The 22,589-nt window shown below is 48.0% G+C and overlaps 1 protein-coding gene across 2 annotated transcripts in view; it reads left to right on the top strand.

Moving 5' to 3' along the window:
- YDJC (YdjC chitooligosaccharide deacetylase homolog) overlaps positions 1–22,185 on the top strand; it is a 50,301-nt gene extending 28,116 nt beyond the window's left edge. The window contains exons 2-6 of one of the 2 annotated variants that reach the window (XM_069870697.1): positions 7,328–7,502; positions 16,453–16,612; positions 17,323–17,422; positions 18,380–18,557; positions 20,622–22,185. In XM_069870697.1, coding sequence (XP_069726798.1) covers positions 7,345–7,502; positions 16,453–16,612; positions 17,323–17,422; positions 18,380–18,557; positions 20,622–20,937 — 912 coding nt within the window. In that variant the 5' untranslated portion in view covers positions 7,328–7,344 and the 3' untranslated portion in view covers positions 20,938–22,185. Of the gene's footprint in view, positions 1–7,270; positions 7,503–16,452; positions 16,613–17,322; positions 17,423–18,379; positions 18,558–20,621 lie in introns of those variants that run through there. The other variant, XM_069870696.1, reaches the window with a different exon arrangement.
- The last annotated feature ends 404 nt before the right edge of the window (positions 22,186–22,589 follow it).

Below are 22,589 nucleotides of genomic sequence, written 5' to 3'. Positions count from 1 at the left end.
CCCTTCTCCTGGCTAAACAATCCCAGTTCCCTCTGCCATTCCTCATAAGACTTGTTCTCAGCCCCTTCACCAGCTTCATGGCCCTCCTCTGGATGCACTCCAGCCCCTCAACATCCTCATACTGAGGGGCCCCAAACTGAACACAGTATTGGTGCAGCAGCTCTCTTGTCTAGCATGTAGTCAAGGATGTAAAAAAACCAGTATTGCCAGATCGCTCGGCCTGTTACAAACCTTGGGACAACGCACGCTGCAGGCAGGACTGGTCAATCAACGATCAGCTCTCATCAGAGCCCGAGATGAACAAACGCCTTCACAAGAGCCTGCCAGATGTAAACCAGCTCTGAGGGTCTGAGCCCAGGTAATGGGCAGGATACAGCCTTGGAAGCCAAAACTGGCACAGACAGGTCAGTCAGCCCCTGCTCCAGGCCACTTCCAGCTCTGAGCTGGCTGGTGGCACATCCAGGGTGAAGAACTGCCCTTCTGGCAGTTCTGTCTCTTACAACTGCGTCAATATATCCCCATTTGGCGATTTACAGACAAATGTAATGTAATGTTGGAAGCCAATGGAAATTTATGGTAGTGAACTATCTTGTATGATAATATGCCAGTGGTCCAGTCATGTCTGGATTATATCAGAGCTTCTGATGGTAGGGCATAAATACTACACAAAGGACAACTAACAATGGTTGCTGTATCATTAAGCTGTAGTGATTGCGTCTTTGCTTTTGGATCTGGAAGTTCACCTGTAATTCAGTCTCTTTTGTGAAGTTCTTCTAACTGAAAGAGATCACTAAACTGTTAGGCATAAAGAGTTGTGTAAATTAACACACATACTGTCTTTCATGGCATAGTTGTGCAGACAAATCTCCCCCCTCTCCGAAAAAACTCCTTTATCAGTAGGAAGCAACAGTGGATGATGGACACCGGAACTCCTACACAGAACGTTAGCTTTTGCCCTGAAACCACTCACTGGATTGATCCATATATCACATCAGTCTGGTGTGAGTCTGGTGTAACACTCCCAGGAATACAGAGTAATTTAACAGAGCAAAAGCTGTTGACCTTCTTAGCAGCAAGGAAACAGGTGCCTTGCGACTTAGGGCTTTGTAATGACGGTATTCTGCTGTACAACACTGTGCTGTCTGTTACAGGATGATCTAGAAAGCACATTAGTGTTGCTGGCTGGTGGAAACATCATAAGATGCTCAGCTGATTCTATCTATTCTACCAGTTATGGATCTGTGAGGCATTTTCCTACCCACGTGGCACCACTCAATTGAATGGTTAGTTTTCTGTATGCCAAGTTTGGCCCATTTTTTATTGCTTTACCTACATCTAAGAAAATTCTCTAATTTAAAATGTTAGTTCTGCATTAAAACAGGCTGAGTACTAGACTCAGTCACATACATGCACATGAACACACAGAGAGACTCTGTGTTTTTCCAAGGAGTAAAAGCTCATTTCCTAGTGCTGGAAGTACAAATGTTTGCTCACAGAAAAGCAAAATATCACTCATTAACAGTGAAATACCATATTTCTGTCATTCTAAGTAGCTTTGCTCTTCTAAGACAACAGCTTGCATTTGCTGCTGCTGTTATAAATGGGGCAAACCCAGATGTCTGTGGTTGCCATTTTAGCCGTGGAAAATCAATCATACGGGGCTTTAGCTGGCACCTGTCTGTCTTTCTGGGAGGTCGCTCAGTCTTGGTGCATTTAGTGCCATTTACATGGTGCTCCCTACAATGCTTTTCAGTCCTACTTTAGAAACATAATTGGGTTAGAACGGTTGCCAACAAAGAACCCCATCAATGCCAGAAACCCGTGGCAATTAACAGCCACCGCATTGCCACAGGGCCCACTATTGTTTCTAGTAGAGTGCTGTAAGCTACAGGTAAAATTGCCTCCAAAAATGATGTGACAGTGCACATTGGTAATGGAAACGAGCTTTTTTGACAGCTATCTCATCATGGTTCTTGTTTATGCACACAAACAAAATAATTCAGTAGTGCTGTAAAAGGGAGACTATAAAACATGACTAGAGTGCCTTATGCTGTCAATCGCTTAAACCTGAGGTCGTTGTGCACACTTGATTATCAAGGATTTTGAGAACGCCTGCCATTTCCACTCAGGTGCACCTGTAGGTATAACCTGGCCCATCCTAAAAAACAGGTTTTAGTGGATTTGGCTGTGCCAAGTGCTTTTAGTATACAGGAATGAGAAATCTGTTGGTCAAGAAAATTTCAGACCTTGTATGCTGGCCCAAAGCAACATATAATAGAAAAGGATTTTCCTTCTTTTTCTACTGGCCTTTGTTAAATATGCTTTAAGCTTCCTGTGTGCTTTGCATGACAAAAGCAGTGACTGACAGGTAGCGTAGCCTAATATATCAGGCAACTCCTGGGCTTGATCTACACCCAAAAAAAGCACGGGTGCATCTTTGGGTACAGACAGCCCTTGATTTATGTGGAATACTGCAGTAACCTTGCCTGGATTCTGTCTCGGGTTGTCACTAAGATGAGGCAAAATATATAGGGCACAGTTCTGAAGATACTAGTACCTGATACAAAAATAAGTCCATGTGAGATCTTCCACTGACTTTTTCCCTGCATCTGGCCCTTTCTCTGATATGAGCTGCATAAAAACCAAAACAAAGACAATGACTACAAAATTTATGCATCAATACTTTATATTTAAAATATAGCTTTTTCATTTTTTTCCTTAACATGAGGACCTATCAATGAGCAAAGCTGAAAGAAGGGAGATTTAAATTAGGTGTTAGGAAGACATCTTTTCTTCTGAGGGTGGTGAGGCAGTGGCACAGGTTGACTAGAGAAACTGTGGCTGCCCCATCCCTCAAGGTGTTCAAGGCCAGGTTGGATGGCGTTTGAGCCCCCTGGTCCTTTGGGAGGGGTCCCTGCCCATGGCAGGGGTGGGACTGGATGGGCTTTGAGGTCTCTTACAACCCAAATAATTCTATAATTTCAACAAAAGCCACTGAATTTATGAGATTTTTCAAATTATTGAGTCTAGGGAAGAGAAGAAAAAGTTAACATCCTATCATTTAAAAAATGGATTTTACTTTGTCACATTCAAGTGCCTTTTACAATTCACACTTTCAACAAAATTTCATGCAAGGAAAATACAAAGCATATCCTACTGTGCTGCCATTGTAATCCCAAATGGACTAACTCACTGCAGCCAAGGGAACAAGACAAAGAAAATGTATTTCTTCTGTCAACTGACGGCTTGTTGGAAGCATTGCTAGAAAATGCTTTTGTGGAACCTCTAAACCCACTGCTGAATAAGTCAAAGTTCAGGGAAATTCAAGCTCAAAACCAGTGAAGCACTTGAAGACGTCCGAGAGAGCTCCTGCTGGCTTCTGCTACCAAGAAAGGGTAGGGCTGTGTTTCGTTTCAGTGAAGCTGGAAGATGCAGCCTGTGTTTAGTACACGAGAAATGCTGGCCAGTATTCTCATTCATGTCTTCATCAAAGAGGAGACACTGGCCAGAGGAAACCTGCCTTGTCTTTCAGCTCCAGGCTGAATTTATAAGGGACTTTCCTCCAGACTATGTGGGAGTTGTCTGCAAGGGCTATTTTGGCAGCCAGCTGGGGTACGCAGGCTGCAGAGGAATCTCCAAGGTGCTGGGATCCCAGGGGGATGTGGCACAGTGGAAAGACTTGCTTGCTGAGGAGTTTTTGCTTCCAGTCATAGGAAGGAGAGCTGGATAAACAGGTATTAAATCAAAAAAGAAAAGCCTCCAGCTTTCAATATTTAAGAAGGCTGTCACCGTTAATAGCATTAAACATATACTAAGGTTAAGAATGCTGAAAAGCCGAGCTTCTTATATAGCGCTTCTCACCTGTGCAGAGGCAAGCAGCATTGACAGTACTAGAAAGAGGCAGAAACCCCCAGAGTTTGGATTGGCAAAAGCAGGAGGTATTTGGTTTTGATTCATGACATTACTTCAGAGTTGTGCTGACTTCCCCCATCAGTAAGGGAAGCCCTGGGGGAATGTAGGCAGGCTGTGAGGTTTGTCTCCCAGAAAGGGAAGCAAATAGCAGTTGTACAAATATCCACTCTGAAATGCCAAGAGCACTGGAAACCCATACAGGGCATCAAAAACTTCCCTGTAACAGAGATGTATGACTATTAAATGATAGAAATGCTCACAGGAGATTTAGCAAGTTCTCTGTAGTATTTTAGCATGATTTGTTTGGAATTTCATTCCATGTAGGTTTTTTTAGGAGAAAGGAGTCACTAAGGGGGGCAGAAGGCTGTCTCCAGCTCTTATGGTAATTCCCTGTAGTCAGTGTTCAATTATTTGCCAGGGAAGACTAAGCTCAGAAAGCGACAGACAGCTGACGTCCACTCTAGATCCAGCACAAGTCTCCACACTGCCCATTTCAGGTCTTACAGGGAGAGCACAGCCTAGGAACCAAATTCTTCCATGAATAACACTGCTACCACCCATTCTACTTGTATTTTCCTCCTTCAGAGTATCAAAATACTCTTACAATCATCCAAATCTTACAAGCCATCATGCAATCCAGCCCTCAAAGTTCCCTGAGGGTAATGGAAACATTTTTTCCTACCGCAGACCTATCTAAGGTGGGAGACAGAGGCATTCCCCTTCCAAAGTTCTGTAGTAGTTTGCTATGTGGACTAGAGTCGATGAGAGCCTAAAGGTCAACAGGGCTACAACCTACCTTGATTCACTGATTCCAAATTCCTTGTGAGGAAACGGACACGGAGAACCACTGGCTACACAGGTGTTCATGTCCCCACATACGGACATTTCATACCTTACCTCCAGTGAAAGCAGTGGAATTCCCTCCACTGAACTGTTCTTTTGTTGTCACAAAGTGATGGTTCTTCATTTGCTGAGAAGGATGGTCAATCTCTGCTTGTGCCTGCACATCATCTCTTTGACTTTGGGACTTCTTGTATGCTGGCTGTCTTGTAGGAAGTGAATTCTGCAGAAAGAGGGAACACGGGAGGCTTTGGTTTCTTTAAGCAAGGACTGCCTAGATCTGAGGGCTGTGGTTGCAATGAAAGACACCTAAGTTAGCTCAAAAGACTTTGCCATGAATTAAGCAGCAAGATGTTCAATCTATTCCCATAGAAACAACCCTTGAAGCTCTTTCCAACCTGCTCCACCCAGCTGCTCTTCCAAGAGACCCATGCTTGGTCCAACAGCAGTTCTTCTTTTCCCCAGCCCTCTTACCTCGTGTCGGCACAGGTTCAGACATGGAAATCACCATCATCCGTGCGAGGGTCCCAGTCCTACTGTGATCCCAGCTTCCTAGGACAGCTTAACAGAAACCACCAAGACAGCTACCCTGAATCCATGGGCACGTTACTCCAACACTCGCTGCCTGCCCCAGGCATCAGTTAGTTGTTTCTCCTACAGTAGGAGGCATGGGTGAATAGTTTGGAATAACATTATGGACTGAGAAGGGATGGAAGGGGTGTGTTCTACTTTGATACAACTTCATAGTCTCCTTTCACAGGTGAAAGATGCAGGCTGGTTACTATCTCTCACTCAGCATTTCCAAGCTGCTTGGTACTTTCATTTTTATTCTCGTAGATCGAGAATAGCTTTTCTGCAGTAAGAAAAAGCAGGAGTCTAGTGCCAGGACAAACAGGATTTTACACGCAGCCAGGCAAGAACTGGCTTACATCCAGCATGGAACGAAAGCACGGCTGGAGCCGTCCTTCCCACAGCTCTCCTGCTCTCCCTGCCCTTCCCCAGCTCCACACCAAGAGCCGAGCCACTTGCTGACCAGGATTTACTCATGAAACTTGGCTTGGAAGTTGTGCTGGCTTCACACCGCAGCCAACCACGACGGGGGAGAACCAAGAAGAGGCCTGCTTCGGAGGGCAGGGATGGGCGATTCCGCACTCAGGATGTAGCTGGGAGGATGAGTTTTGCGCCAAAGCTGGTGAAGGGGGCTGGAGAACAAGTGTTATGAGGAGCGGCTGAGAGAGCTGGGGGTGTTTAGCCTGGAGAAGAGGAGGCTGAGGGGAGACCTCATTGCTCTCTACAACTGCCTGAAAGGAGGTTGTGGAGAGGAGGGAGCTGGGCTCTTCTCCCAAGTGACAGGGGACAGGACGAGAGGGAATGGCCTCAAGCTCCACCAGGGGAGGGTCAGGCTAGACATCAAGAAAAAATTTTCAGGGAAAGAGTCATCGGGCACTGGCAGAGGCTGCCCAGGGAGGGGGTTGAGTCACCTTCCCTGGAGGCGTTTAAAGGACGGGTGGATGAGGCGCTGAGGGACATGGGTTAGTGTTTGATGGGAACGGTTGGACTCGATGATCCAGTGGGTCCTTTCCACCCTGGCGACACTGTGATGCAGCCCGAGAGCAGGCGTGAACCCCTTACCCCGCCCTCCCGGGCCCCGGGCCCCGCCCCGCCGGGCCGCGCTGCGGGCCGTGGCCGCCAGGGGGCGCTGAACGCTGCGGAGGCGCCGGGCCCTGAGGCGGCGGCGGCACCGGGGGGCGGGGTGGGAAACCGCGGCGGAGGGGGGGGAGAGACAGCAGGTGGGGAGCGGGGATGGCCGGCTGTCTGCCGCCTCGGGGGGGGAGGGGGAGAGGAGGGAAGGGGGAGAGGGGGGAGAGGATGAGGAGGGGGAAGAGAGAGGATGAGGAGACGGCGAGGAGAGGGGGAGGATGAGGGGAGGGAGAGGATGAGGGCGAGGATGAGGGGTGGGGGAAGATGAGGAGGTTGAGGATGAGGGGGAGGATGAGGGGGAGGATGAGGGGGAGGATGAGGGGGAGGATGAGGGGGAGGAGGGGGAAGATGAGGAAGGAGAGGGGGAAGATGAGGAAGGAGAGGGGGAAGATGAGGAAGGAGAGGGGGAAGATGAGGAAGGAGAGGGGGAGGATGAGGAAGGAGAGGGGGAGGATGAGGATGAGGAGGGGGAGGATGAGGGGGAAGATGAGGAAGGAGAGGGGGAGGATGAGGAAGGAGAGGGGGAGGATGAGGAAGGAGAGGGGGAGGATGAGGAAGGAGAGGGGGAGGATGAGGAAGGAGAGGGGGAGGATGAGAAAGGAAGGGATTCCCGTCTGTCTGCCTCCGCGCGGGATGGGCAGGGGGAGGGGGAGGAGGGGGAGGGAGCGGGGATCGGCGGCGCCGGTGCCCTTTCCCCGGGCGAGAGGAATTCGGCCCCCGGCTCCTCCCTGCCGGTGCGATCAGCCCGGAGGGCGCTGCCCCGCGGCTCCGGGTGCGGAGGAGCCGGGGGCTGAGTCACGGGGAGCCCGCCCTTCCCCGTTCGCCTCCCGCCTGCCGAGCGCTCCCCCGCTCCCTCCCGTGCTTCTCCTTTGCTAGGGATGACCTCTAAGGATGCTCCGGGCGAAGCTGATAGTCACTGGAGATGACTTCGGCTACTGTCCCCGGCGAAACCAAGGCATCGTGGGGTGCTACCTGGCCGGTGCGGTGTCCAACGTGTCCCTGCTCGTCAACGGAGCCGCTGCCGCAGAGGCAGCCCAGCTGGCCAGGAGGTAAGCTGCTTTCTTTAGCCTCCGCAGCCTACCCACGGAAAGCTCAGCCTCTAAAATTTAGTCTCTTGTAGCTCTATGTAATCACTGTATATTGGCCCAGGCTGCTATAAGAAAACAGGATTCCAGGCGTATTTTTTAAGCCTTCATAGTAAAACCAGTGACCTGCCAACCGCACACCCCTCGTGGCTTTCTCTGGTGTTAGCAGCTTCCACGATATCTTTCTTTTTCCTCAGGATAGGAAGCTACTTACACGATTTGACTAGCAGAGTTTGTTGGACTTTCTTTTCCCACACTACTAACAGATGCACCATCAGAATGGAAATCCTTGCTGTACAGCCAGACTCTGAAAAATGTTAGAGCATAAATGCAGAAATCTTTAAATCTCATTTAATTAGATGCATTTCAGCCAGGCTGAACACGAGGTCAGCCCGGTTCATTGCAGAATCAGGGAAAAGTATGACTCTCTGAGGGCCGAGTTATAAACGTGGGCAGGGGAAAACTTGATTTTTCCACCCCAGAAACCTTTTTAAAAAATACCTCAATGTTTCTGTTAATTCTAGGCTTGATAAATCCATTTGTAAAAACTGCACACCTCAAGAGAGGGACAATACCTTTTACCTGCCTTGCACCTACCACCTTTCCCCTTTCACAGATTTTTCAGAGGTTGGCTCTGTAGCAAATCAAATGCTATCTGTCATTCCCATGGACTAACTCAGCAAATCCTTTAATAGGAAGCATTACTTGTATTTAGAAGGTAAAACCCGACTAATTCTTCAGCTCCAGTGTAGGCAGGCACGTGGAAACAGGGGCATTTCCTGAAAGAGGGAGTGACACTGTTTAGAAACAACGTAGGAAAGCAGAAAAAGAAAGGAGCTGTATGGGTACTAGAAGAACCAAGACCTTGTGCTTCAAATACAGCAGCTGCAGGGGGCAGTTTCATCAGAGTCGTGCTGTCCTTGTTCTTGAGTATCTATCCTCATTTCAGCTGTGATTTTAAGGATTCCTGGAAACTATTTGCAGCCTGAAGCTTCTTTGGTGCTGGGTGACGCAGGAAAGCCAGAGTGTGATGTTAGTGGCAACCTGGTTAGTTGTTGAAAAAGTAAAGAGATCACACAAACAGATGGGAACTGCCTCTGGCACGATAAGGGCAGAGGCATAAGGACATGACACCATTGAGATGCCTAAAATCCTGTTAGTAAATTAAACAAATGAAATAACCAAGGAGATGAAAGCTAGCACTTCCCTCAGACACAGGCACTACGAAACCCTGCAAGCCCCAGCACTCTGGTAGTGTGGTCGAGTATTCTAGCTGTGGTCTGTAGCAGGCTATTAATCTAGAATCCATCTGGCTTTATTTCCATAGCCAGGAAGTAGGCCACGTCATTAGAGGTTTAAAAAGCATCTTTGAATCCAGGTCATGACACTTGCACTGACAGGTGATACGGGTATGAAAAGCCAGGCTGGAGGGCAAGTGACAGCAGAAGCTGCAACCTGCTGCTACAATTCTATTCTTTTGAGGGGTAGTTTTGAACAGTAAATGTGAATAAAATGGGTTTAAATCTATTTCTGAGAATACAATCAGCGTGACTTTGGGAACATCTGTCAGCACTGAAGATCAACAGCCCAGGTTCTGCAATTCCTTATTTGTGTGACAACAGCTGTATTCAGTGCTACCCACGTGTGGGGGGAGCATTTACAGGTTTGGGAAGGAGGGTTGGTCATTGTCTAATGCAAGCCCCACTTCAAGTGCTGCTAGTGCACACGCCCTTAATCGGCAGCTGTGCACACAAACAAACTTGCGTCACACCTAGGGTATTTGTTCCTCTCTTGCAAAGGTGCACACGAACTGTTCTTAGACACAGCTGCCTAACAGGTCAGACTTCCTAGAAATGTCATTGAATCCTTCTCATCTGTGGTGCGAAAATGGGAGAGCATCCCTTGCTTGACTGCTTTACCAGTGGTGTTGTGAATATCAAGGCCCTGCAACATTTTGTGTTCCTTGGGGTTGAAAGTCTGCCCTGTTTTTCATCCCCACATTTGTCTTCCTACATACACACCCAATTAAGCAAGTGCTCTATATACATGCAATATATATACACATATGCATATAAGCTTAACTCCATAGGAGTCATCTCAGCCTTGACTAGACAGTGGTGAAAGCAAGGAGACTGGATCTATCCACGTGAGAGAAAGGACTTGAAGCAAGTAGCTTGTTCTTTCCTGTGGTACATTCCAGTGTTGTGGGATTTTGGTTTTTGCATGTATGAAGCTAGAATAGTCAGAGTACTGGACTGTTTCTGTGGCTTGTGGAGATTCTCCAGGTGCTTCTTGATTAACTGCCTGTGGCATGATTGCTCGTCACTGCAGCTCTTCAGCTCTCTCTCCTCACCTGGTCTTCAGTTAATTGGATGCAGGCAAAGCTAATTAGTAACAAGACAATTTTTTTTTTTTTGCAGGATAGTCCTTCTTAAGCACCTCATGCTGCCCTGCAATGTTAGGACTCTGCATCCTTCAGAAAGGAATGCAGTTCCCTTGGAATTTCATTCTTCCCTTCATTTTCACAGTAATTCTGGGTATGCCATCTGTTGCCCTGTGTTTTGATTAGAAGCCTTGGCAGAAACGTGGTGGTTACCAGCAGATCTTTGTATGGGCTCAAACACATACTAATTGTAGCCCAGCAGAACCAAGCAGTAAATAATCCACCTTCCCTAACATCTACGTTCTGGATCTTGGACTTTTCTCATCCACTGTCACAACCGGGCTAAAAGAAGTGACCCACTCACTTCAGGTGAAAGAATCACAGAATAACCAGGTTGGAAGAGACCCACCGGATCATCGAGTCCAACCATTCCCATCAAACACTAAACCATATCCCTCAGCACCTCATCCACCCGTCCCTTAAACACCTCCAGGGAAGGTGAATCAACCACCTCCCTGGGCAGCCTCTGCCAGTGCCCAATGACCCTTCCTGTAAAGAATTTTTTCCTAACGTCTAGCCTAAACCTCCCCTGGCAGAGCTTGAGTCCATACCCTCTCGTCCTGTCCCCTGTCACTTGGGAGAAGAGCCCAGCTCCCTCCTCTCTACAACGTCCTTTCAGGCAGTTGTAGAGAGCAATGAGGTCTCCCCTCAGCCTCCTCTTCTCCAGGCTAAACACCCCCAGCTCTCTCAGCCGTTCCTCATAAGGCCTGTTCTCCAGCCCCTTCACCAGCCTTGTTGCTCCTCTCTGGACTCTCTCCAGAGCCTCAACATCCTTCTTGTGGTGAGGGGCCCAGAACTGAACACAGTATTCGAGGAGCAGTCTCACCAGTGCCGAGTCCAGAGGGAGGATAACCTCCCTGGACCTGCTGGTCACACCGTTTCTGAAGTTTCAGCAGAGGCCTGATTCATCACCAAACAACAAACCTATTGATAGGAACTGCTAGAGCAGTACAGAACCGGAACAGTAGGTGGGAGAAAAGTCTTCCACGACAAGCTTTTTTTTTTGGGTTTTTTTTCAGTAATTCAAAACTTGTTATGGAACATAGGCTGACTACAACTTCCTGGTTATCCATATAATATAATCTCAATTTTCTATTTATCAAACCCCACCATGAAGTCAGCTGGTCTTCCTGGTGCTTATTCCAGATCCCTTCCCAGAGACTGGGAAGGTTATTTTGTTAACTGAAACAAATAGGTCCTTCTTTTTTTCTTTGGAAACAAGGAGACAGCAGAAATAAAGAGACCTAAAATTGTTTGCTGCCATATTTTCCCTCCCTTTTATCAAACAGCTGAGTTGTAACTGAATATTATGACCCTTTTCCAGGTGGTAATGTCCAAATACTTGATGAAAAGTGACATATTAGAACACAACCTCCGCCTTCCTGTTTTTTCTTGAATTTAGATGCTGAACACGAGCTACACAAAAGCTGAAGCCCCCAGCATCTGGGTACATTTAACAGGAGAATCTAACTAAACCACATTTAATTTCCTTTCCCATCAACACCAATTGCAAAATGTGTGTGTAAATTGTGACTTAATTCTGACCCTCTCAGTCAACATTTGACTGATCTAGAAATCTCATGCTTTCTCATCACCCTTTTATCTGACTGTTAATCACAAGGCAGGCGGTTCTGCTGCTGAACTGTGTTTGCAGAAGGAGTGGGGCCCAATCTGAGGCCTTAAACTAGAATCCCAGATCACAGTAACTTTACTGGCAGCAGCACTTTTTGCTGATGAAAGGTCATGGACACAGGAGCTCAAGTTGATAAGAAGACGTAGTTAAAAAGAAAGTCACATCCCTAAGTTATGTTACAGTACCAGTTCTTAACACTGCAGAGGCTTTGGAGTGTTTCATCCAGCGGGAATAAGTCCTCAGGAGTAACGGAACAAGACAAGATGCTATTTGGTGAAAGACACTTAAATCTTACAGTTTGCTGAAGGGTGAAGTGGTGGTGTTGAAAGTATGAAAATGTCAGCATGGAGGAACCAAGAGTTGCTCTTTTTCACACAAAGCACAGCATTGCTTCGTCTAGCTTCAGACTCTTGGATGTTTACTGAAGAAGCACTTTGAGATACAGATATTTACATTAGGCTGTTGCGTCACACTTGGGCTGAAACCTGAAGAACCAGTAATTTCTCAGAAAAGGATACAAACAGGATGCTGAAGGTGGGATCTGTTTACCCATCAAGAAAAAGGGTAAGAACCATGCTTATGCCAGACCATGCAGCCTTCAGCAAGACAATTGGGTCTGGGCTGAGGGAATCACATCATTTCCACAGCCACTGTTCCCAGGAACGCAGGGACTGCACAGAGTCCATACCGTGGCCAGGCAGGACCCAGGGCACTGTTACTCATCCGCTAGGCTCAGAAATGTGCCGAGCTGGTGGGCACTTTGAAGAGTGACTCAGTATAGTAACATTCTCTAGGGGCCCTTTACTGCTAAGGAAATGAATGAACAGGGATTGCAACTGCCCCAAAAGCCCATTGCCCCAGCAGAGACATTTGTTCAGAGCACTCAAGTGGCAAAACAAGCAACTGCTTGAAAAAGAAGTGGTTTAGCTGGCTGTATTTCCTCTCTGTTTGATAACTGCGCTGGGCACATTGACTCATAAATCTTTCCAGACAGAATTCCTTGTTGTCCCTTGTAGCATTTGCTGTAAGAGTATCACCTTTCTTCCCCACCCACCTCTACAGCAGATGCTGAGCAGAGAACCCCAGAGCCCGGCAGCCTTTGACACGTGGCTTTCTTCAGTGCAAACAGCTCAGTAACAGACTAGATTTAGATGATGCAGAGACTACTGGCCTCAATCTCTTCTGAACAAGCTCACAGCCAGCCAGCCTAATGCTCCTTCTGCTACAGGAGCACACATTAGCAGGCAGTGTCCTTTGGCTTTATCGACATGAACTGAACCCTTGTGTGAAATCCTGCCTCATATCTGCACATGCTCCAGGGCAGTGGGACAGACTTGTGTGCACCTAGACACGAGTCTCTTCAAAAAGATTGTTGGAAGGTCATTGCTGCTTAAAACAACCACCTAAATGAGTTTAGAGAAACCAGGCAGATTCCTCAGCATCATTTTGTGTTGGTAATAGTAGCTGTTACTGCAGTGCTTTTATTGTAGAAACTAAACCGTGGCTTGAAGCTCAATGCTAATCCTTTCACTTTGAAACTTTGGTGGAGCAAAGAGCAGTTAGACTGGCAATTACCAGCTGAGTGGGTGCAAGGCCAGAGCCACAGAGCTGAGCTCTGTTCCCAGTGTGGCATCACGTGCTATATAAGCTGCTTGGGCTGCTGGTCTCAGCCTCAGTATTTCAGCCAATTGCAGATACTTCACAGTCTTTGAGAAGATGTGAGCAATTATGAAGTATGTTTGTGTAGCAGAAACAATCATCCACCCTCTGAAAAAGGGGCCCTTCCAGGATATTCCCATAGCTTGACTTTTCTCCCTGCCTTTTTTACCATACAGCATGCTTTGGCATTGCTCTCTTGTTGCAGAAGCTACCTTTTGAGGTCAGAAGCTCTCAGGAGGAAGAGTTAGTCCAGTATGTGTAGTAGTCAGTGAGAAAAAAGCCTATTGGTTCAGTCGTAAAGCCCAAGCCTCTGCTCAGGACAGGGCATGATCGGAGCCCTCCCTACCAAGGTACAGCCCAGCAAATTACTGCAATGCTTTAAGTTTTGTTCATACTTTCATCTGATTGCACTTAGGATTTCAGGTACTCATGCCACATCAGGAATGAACACCAGGCAGCAAGGCAATTGGTGCTGACTAGGAGCATCATCTGGCTCATGGCATCCAGGGGAAACACACGTATTTAAGTACACGAAAAATCCAACTAGCAACAGTCTCCTGCTGTGCCCCCTGCATTGTCCTGCTTCCCAGATCCTTACAGCTTTCCAAGCATGCCTGCTTCTGTGCATCTCCCACAGATGAATATTTCTGAACAGGTTTCTCATGTGCTGAATTTTGAGTTTTGGTTTTGGTCCCTGTATCCCAGAGCCATTAAATACTAGCAGTTCCTCTTTAGATGCCTCAGCACAGACAGCCTGTCAAACTGGCCAGGACTAACTCTGTGAGAAAACTATTAAGATATTCTGCTGGTGTTAGCCAAAGCTCTGAAAAATGCTCTAATGTTACAGTCAGAGTCTCCCCTTACTGCAAGAACAAGGCCAGCTCTCTGCACTTCCACATTCTGCACATTCCCAGCTCTGGGGCTGGTTTCAGCTCAAGCAGAGGAGCCCCTCTAATGTTACACAGTGCGGTGCTTGGCTCCTCGGTGTCCCACACCTGTCGGAGGGGTTTGCCTTTCCCTGGAAATAGCTTCCCTCGCAGCATGTGAGGCATTGCACAGTTGGAGGCAGTTCATTTGAAGCTCCTGGGAGGCAACACTGTGAGGCTCAGCTGTTCATTTCTTGCCCTCCCACAACACGAGGAGAGTGCTCAACAAAAAAAAGTCTTCCATCTGCTGATTCATGGTAACACGTGAATCCTTTTCCTTGCAGACAGCAGTGGCTGCGGTACAAATAATTTAATCAGCTGATGCAGTCAGAGCTTCCCAGAGATGCAATAAAGAATCCGTGGTGGACTTCTAAAAACACCAAACTGAAACCACAGGCTCCCTTCTGCCTTGGGGCTCATGCAGCATCCCCAGCAAGTCCCAAGAGGGAGGGGAAGCCCTCCTGCCACAGTCCCCCTCCTGCCCTGCTATCAGCTGCCTGCTTAAGGTCCCCTCCACCGACAACAGCATCTTCTGGTTCTTTTATTAGCAAGGAGGTAGTGTGCACACATCACGTGCTCAGGTCCCTTGTATGAAAACCAAATGAGCGTCGATCATCAATTACACAATTGGGCCCTGCTGCAGAGAAATCACCAAATCAGAAAAGCCAAAGGAGGACCTTTTTTGCTCTGTTTAGCCAACATCCAAGCTCCCTAATCAGACACGGAACGGGAAAGCCACAGACTCATTTTGTTTCACAGAGCTGTCTATACAACTTGACTCATAACATTTATGTCTTTGAGGAGGAGCAGTATTCAGAAGCAGACTACGTTGTCTGCTTGGAGCACAAGATACAGAGGAACCAAGAAAAAAGAATTTCAGTCCCACAAGGGCCAAAGCCAAAGAAGCTAAGTGACTCTGACTTGTCCAATCCATCCACAGTCCTGTCCCCAGTAACTTGGTGCTTCACTAGTCAGCTTTAGGGCAGCAGACAGAAGAGGAAGTAATGTTTTTTTGCACATCTTGCCTAAATGGGGATTATTTCTGTTTTCCTCTTTGTGTACAAGTCCTGTAACAGGGACAGACCATACCCAGATTTAGCAGCCCTGTGCAGAAGTTCCAGGAAGGATTTAAAGCATCACAGACTCACTGCTTTGAAATTAACTCTGCACCATGACTCAGACTCGGCAGCACAGAAGGAACGTTGCGGTTCTGCCATTTGCTTACTGGATCAGCCAGAGGCCAGGGGCTGTCTTGGAAAAAGTTTCAAAGCATCATTTTGGCCACTGACTCTGAGGATTCCCAGAACTACTATTGAAGCTCAGCACAAATCTGAGCAGTCACAGGTCCTATTTTTATTGTAGGGGAATCCACAGCACAGACCAAGAGGAAATGCCAGGGCTCTGCAAAGCCCTGTGGGCTGAGGGGAGCTCTGTAGATACACTGGCTCTGTACCTCGTTTCTCTTATTTTCTTTTTTTAAATAATGGGGTAAAGTGCAACTAGTTAATGAACAGTACCCTTGTGATTCCTTAGCAAAGCTTTACACTTAAGCTGCTGACCTGCCTGCAGTAATACTTGGTCCGTGCCAGAGAGATGCTACTTTGTACGGCTTAGCCTTGTCACTCAGCGAGTGATCATCTGTACCAGTAGCTAGAAATCTGGCTGCTGCAGGCAATTTCAGCTGCAGCTTCTCAGACCAGGAACCCCTTAGACAGTATTTACACTCGTACCCTATGGTATTGCTGTAACAGCTGCCTTGGGCACTGTTCATATAGGAGTGGATTCTACTGAATGGCAGCTTTAGGAGTTGTCAAGTAAAACTCAAATGGCTCGCAAATGTAGCCTCTATAACAGGGTGAGCAGCTCAAGGGAATACCTAGCAAGGGACAGGGAAATGCTTTGGAAAAGGGTTGCAAGATCCAGATTTTCCTCTTGGTCACTGGTAACGCAGTTACAGCTTGCAGTGCAGGTAAGGGATGCAGCCTGCGATACCCAGTGGCTGCTCTCAGATGTGAGTTGAGGGGAATAAAGTTCGGGGAGTCTCACAGACTGGTCCTTGGCGAACTGCACAGGGTTATTACCTGGAAATATTCTGCTCAGTTAGTGCTGTTCTGCTTTCCTTTCTAGGAGAGCAGAGATGAATACATCACCACTGTTTACATCAGCATAGATCTTTCACCAAAAGCTCCCTTTCTGGCCGAAGTAAGGGGGGTAGAAGTGCAAAGCTTAACAGATATTTCAATCCTGTTACAGATACAACATCCCAATAGGCCTGCATGCCAACCTCTCCGAGGGCTCTCCTGTATGCGAGGTGCTCAAGACAAACTCCTCTCTGCTCAACCAAGATGGATTCTTCCATGGGAAAATGGGATTCAGAACAGCTCTATCAAAAGGTCTCCTGAACATGTCAGAGGTAGGAGAAAGCTGCATACAACCATGCAACATGCTTTCCTGATATGGCTCAGCCTGCTCTTATGCCAGCATGTAACAGGTGAAGATTTTCCCCAGGTCCCAGCTGTGAGTAGGCTTAGAAACAAATCTCGGTGGTGTTTCTGGGCAGCTGGAGCTGGCTTTCTGGGTCCTGGGCCTAATTCTGCCAGAGGCTCTGCAGCCTTTAAAAATTCCTTCCCTGCTCAGTGCCTGCTTACACTAATGTCCTGTTAACAACTTACCTAGGGGGGCAGACCAGGCATTGGAATACATATTGACAAAGCCCCGAGAGATCAGTAAAGGGAAAATGCCAGAGAAGTGCCAAGTAGGCTGAAGGCTTTTTTTCTCCAGGGACATAGCTGGTTTTGCCCCCTGAGCAAGAATGAATCAGAACTGCCTATGGGATATAAGCATATCCCATTTTCCCATTCATTCTAAAGAAAACTGGGTATTCAAATATCCTGTGTATTTTAGAAAATCCCAGTATTGGCACCATCCACATAAACAGTACCATAAAGAAACTCAAGCCTAGTGGAGGTTCTAGGCAACCCAGCAGCATTGCTCGGCCATTTATACATTCCAGCACTTTGTGGCTCCAGGGCCAGGTCCCAACAGGGTCTCCAGCAGCCGCCTTGCGCTCTCCCGATCTCAGCCTGCTGACAAGTCTCACTCTGACCCTTCTCTGCTGTGCAGGTGAAGCAGGAGCTCAAGGCCCAGGTGGAGCTGTTCCATGAGCTGACAGGACACCTACCTCCTCACATGGATGGGCATCAGCATGTTCACGTCCTCCCAGGTAAGAGGGGACCCATCTTCTTCCCAGTGCCGAGCAGGTGAGAGGAGGAGATTGAGCTAAGGGGGACTCCTCTCGCCACAACTCCCTGTTGAGGTGATGAACCTCCCTTTAAGACACTTCCTCTGCAATTACAGTTTGAATGTTTCCACCTGGGCCCTGGAGAGACCGCCCTGCCCGGGCCCAAACTGGCTGCTTGGGGAGCTGGGTCTTCCCCGTAGCAGCACAAGGGGGTTAATGGCACAAATGGCCCAGGTTACACCTTTTCTTCCAAGGACTGATAATTCACCTCAGCGTCCCAAGTCCCTGCTCCTGCCCACATCGAAGGAGGCAGGTCAGTGCCAGCAGCAGAATGGCTGAGTTCAACTGGAATGCTTGAGTTTGGGAAAGCTGGTAGCTCTTTCAGTTGCTAGAACTTCATCCCTTCAGCTGCATTTCCACACCAGTCTCAGCGTGCTTGCCAGAGGAGGGCAAGTGTCTTGGTCACTGCTATGCAAATAAGGTTATTGCAGGGCAGAGATGGGAAACTCAGTGAGCAGAAAAAGTCCAGCTTTCCCCACTCCAGCACTCAGCTGCATCTGGATAATGTTGCTGTTGGCAATTTACCCTCACAATAAATCTGGCTGTACAGGGACTTGATGAAAAACTTGTTCCTGACCCAGCAGCCACCTCTGGTGCACTCACAGACCAGTCACTAATGTGGAAGGGGCTGCTGGACTAAATGTTCGGTGCTGAAGAGAACACAAGGCATCTGTAGCAGATATTGAGGGAGTGGTATTTCCTCTACAGAAGGGGACTCCCATCCAGATAGAGAAAACCATTTCGGCAGCAGACCAGCCAAATGGGATTCTATTTTCTTAAACACAGAAGGGAAAGATGCCTCTGTGCTAACAGCTTGCAGGGGACGCGATGAGGTGGTTATCCGATTCCTGACTATAGCATCTTTGGTTTTACTTACAGAGGTCAGGCACGTATTTGCAGAGGTGTTAGAGGAATATGGGATTAGATACACACGTGTCCCGATAGAGCCAGGCCTCCATAACTGTGGCTGGATTCCACCATCCCTGATGGACTTTTATCGGGGAGTAGAAGAAGATTCTTTTAACACAGTGGATGTGTTTACAAGTCATGGAATAAGGTAAGATGGACATTACTCATCTTTGTTGAGATCTTACCAACTCCTAATAGCATCTTTTCAGAACAGAACACCGCCGTTCTCTTTCCACTTTGGAGTTTACAAGAAGGTTCAGGAGAAGCACAAAAGTGCTCAGGGCACTAGAGCTTAGCAAGAAGTTCTGTCTTAATAGTGATGACTCACTCCTTACCTGAAAGGGATTGTTTCTCAGCCTCTTCAGTAAAGTAGCATTTGCCTGGTATCTGTGATTGCAGGAGCCTGAAGTGCTGCATCAACACTAGGGTTTTCAAGAAAAAAACTTTTCATCTCCTTTGAATAGTGGAGAAAGGGTTTTACATAGCAGGAAAGAGACTAATTAGAAGCAAGTGTTTGTTGCTAAGGGGAGGCAAAAAGCTGGAGAACTTGCAGCGCCACAGCAGGTGACGGCTGCTCGAAGCACCGTCTTGTCAGGGCCCAAACCCAAAATGCTCAGTCCTTCCCCCGGTAACATACTTTTCCTAAGAGCTTAAACCAGACAGTGTTTTATGGATTAAAAACATTTCATTTGAGACACTTGCAGTCACCTGTCCTTTGGGGAAGGTTTCATTACTTTCTCAGTCTACTGAAAAAGTTCTTTTCTTGGATTTTTTTTTTTTTTTATCAATTGTTCTCAACACGAGCAGAAGGCTGGCATTTCACTGGGCTCTTCCCAGCCAGACCACGTGAACTGTACTCCCAACAGCCTGTTTCTGAGCAAGAGAAGGGCACAGCAACTCACAGAACAGCTCACCAGGAGAGCTTAACCCTCCTTTTAGGGCAGTTTCACAACAGGGACAGCGCAGGGGAGTTTAGTGGAAACCCTGCATGCTCCAGGGCTGCTGTAGGGACAGTCTGTCTCCAAGAAGCTACTGCTCCAGCAATCGGCCTTTCCAGGGGTGCAGGGAGGAACTCGGGGGCCACCCCTGGGACCTGAACATTTGTACCCTGCCGCGCTGCTCTCCACTGCATCTCTGGCATTGAAGGAGGTGAGGAGGGATGAACTCTTACAAAAAAAAAAGTGTGCCACAAGGAAACCCAGGAAAGTGAGAAGAGCACGATCAACTGGAGTCACAGGGAACCCAGCTCTGCAGCTCAGTTTCAGCATCCACGTGGAGGTACCACCCTGCACTCCGGCGTTCTGTTCATGCCACTGGAGAGCAGGGGAGTGTGCTCACTGCATGGCAGCAAGGCAAGAGCAAGTTCAGTCAATTTACAGTTAAAAAAAAGTTAACCTTTTTCCCTACACTCTTCAAACTTCTCAGGGCTGAGTGTTCAGCTGGGCTCTTCCTTGATCACGTAGGTGAAGACTCCAGCCTTGGTTCCTTACAAAAACATTCTCATTCTGCCCTCCCAAACACGTGCACAGCCGTCCTGGCCTTGTACGCACCATGCTAGCGGCACTGAGGTTTGTAATCAGACTTGAAGAGAGTTGCATTCAAACTACATAAGAAACAGCTGGTGTCCCCTTAGCTGCATGATCTTCAGTAGAAACAGCGCTACATCCAGTGCTTTTTCCTTTATTATGGCTCTTGGGTAGATTCTAGCAGAATGGTTTGTTAGCAGTGTTTTCATTTTATTTCAGTCACTTTTTTTTCCCACATAGCTGAGGGTTATTATTTAGAGATGGTTATTAATCAGGTTTTAATTGGCCTACAGTTATTTTTGCTAGCGTGGTATTTCTCAGTTGAGCCCTGCTTTTCCCTTTCTGCCAACAAAATGCACCCGTAAGCTCCCAGGTGCCAAACATCCTCGTGCTGTGATAGGGCACACGGACAGGGCAGTGCCAGCAGTGCTGGGACTTTGTGTCAGACTGAAGAACTCTGCTTTAAGCCGTATCCTGGTTTAGATAAGGACAGAAAAAGCATTACTGGCTTGTAGTTCTGGTTTTACCTTTGTTTATCGGTAAAAGTTTTAAGATTCTCTTCCCCTCCCTGCCTTTTTCTGTCTAAAGTTTTAGGTGTATTTTGGTTTCTAATCCGCTGGCCGTAACACGCTCTCTTCTACCTGCCTCGTTAGCATTAATATCAGCGTTCCCTCCTCTGGCTGCAGGTGGCCAGACGTTTACATCGGGTTGAGCACGATGGGCAAGAACATGTCTGTGGGGAGCATCAGGAGCGCCATCGACTCTGCCCTCGCCGAGTCCACCTCCACGGCACCCTCGGCACAGAGCAGGACAGTGACAATCGAACTGATGGTGCACCCAGGGTACCCGAGCATCCCACCTGTCGGTGGCTGTGGGGAAGGGCCCGATGATTTCTCACAGTCCTGGGAGCGCCTGCACGAACTCCAGACATTAATTAAGCCAGAGCTGCAGAGCTATTACAAAACCAGGAACATTCAGCTTTGTTCATTCAAAGATCTTTAAGACAACGAGCACACATACAGACCTTTATCCATACTCTGAAGAGAGGCAGTTGCTGATGTCCCAAGGAAGCAGAGCACTGCTCTCAGTGCAGCACCTCCCAGTGCAGCTGGCAGGAGTGGGGAGCAACACCCTGCGAGCAGCTACAGGCAGGACCCCAGAGCCTTTGAGGCCACAGCATCTGCTCTGAACGTGACAAACCTCTGCTGTGTCCCCCATGCACCCCGTTCCAGAGCAGCTCGGCAGCTCTGCCTGCCAGCGCGATGGGGATGGGGAGCAGCGCAACGACAGGCTTTGCCCTCAGGGTGCCCAGCAGCTCTCTTTTTGGACTTAACTGCAAAAAAGCCCCAAACCGTGCTGGGGAGCGAGTGCTGCTTTGGGCCGCGGCTCTGTTGGTGCCCACGGCAGGTCTGCCAGTCTTCAGCAGCTTAACGCACGTAGTCGTGGTCCCTTCCCCTCCACTTGTGCTCACGGATGGCGAGGGGCACAGGGTCGGTAGAGCAGTCGGGTTGTGGTTTTACTGTGTTCCACGCGCAGCCTCAGCCAGCAGCAGTTACGGCTCTTTCCATGATTGCTGCCTCTTGGCACTGAGCCACCACAGGAACGAAACTCAGCCCTGGCCCTTCCAGTACGACTTTGCTTCCTTTTTTTTTTTTTCGGGATGACTGTGCAAGAACAGCAGCTGTTGACCCGTCTGCTATTTCGCCAACTGCTGCATCCCAGAGCTCACCAGCAACTGTTCCTGCGCTGCCCGCAGCCCCCGGCGCCACGTGGGGCGGCTGCACACCAGCTAGGGGCAGGTTTTCGAGTGGAGAAGGACCCTGTATTTGTCCATTTTTATCATCACTGCGTCTAACTCTTAGCAGGCCCTGGTAATACCAACAGGTTTAGCCACGTTCTTAACCGCAGCCCCGTCACGCACGGATAACTTGCATTTGGGAAAACAAATTCTAGACTGTTTACACACATTTTCTACGCAAAAATGATCTATTTAATGTAATATTTTTTGGTTAACCATTTTTTTAACGTTAAAAATTTCAATATGACCATTCTTTTAAGTGAAAAATAAACTCAGGCCTTTTTTTATTGCGCTGCTGGAGGAGGCTTTTAGTTTCAGCTATTGCTGGAGAGCAAACTGACCCCACTCACCTGTCCGCCTTGCGACTGCCTGTGGAGCACGGGAAGCCTTTTGTCATGGGAACAAGGGGAACTGTCTGACCGTCCCTATGAGCATCGGAGGAAGCTTTTGTTCCGTAAAAACATGAAAAACAACATCAAAGGTGCTTTAGGAAATGTTTTCCCAGGTTCCTTCCTAAATTATTGTCACAAAATTAATTTGCTGTGTGATAAGTTTGGTTTTATAAACCCGCCCACCGTCCCGTGCTGCCCCAACCAGGGGGACGAGAGCAGGAGTTACCTCTAGGAATGACTTGATTGCGGAGCTCTGTCCCCTCTGCGTCTGACGGCAAATTCCTGCTGCAGGATGACGAGGAGAGAGAGCTACAGGCAGGGCTGGAGCTCCAGAGCGCAGTCAGACCCATCAGTGCCACCTACTGATTTTTTACTCACGAGCAGGATAAGCCTGACAGCAGCAGCACTTAGTTAACACCAGATCTCTGCTTTTTATATAACATGACCGTATTTTGATGGCTATT

Source organism: Phaenicophaeus curvirostris, chromosome 17 (assembly GCF_032191515.1).
Source record: "Phaenicophaeus curvirostris isolate KB17595 chromosome 17, BPBGC_Pcur_1.0, whole genome shotgun sequence".
NCBI lineage: Eukaryota > Metazoa > Chordata > Aves > Cuculiformes > Cuculidae > Phaenicophaeus > Phaenicophaeus curvirostris.
This window is presented reverse-complemented; position numbering and strand designations above follow the sequence as displayed.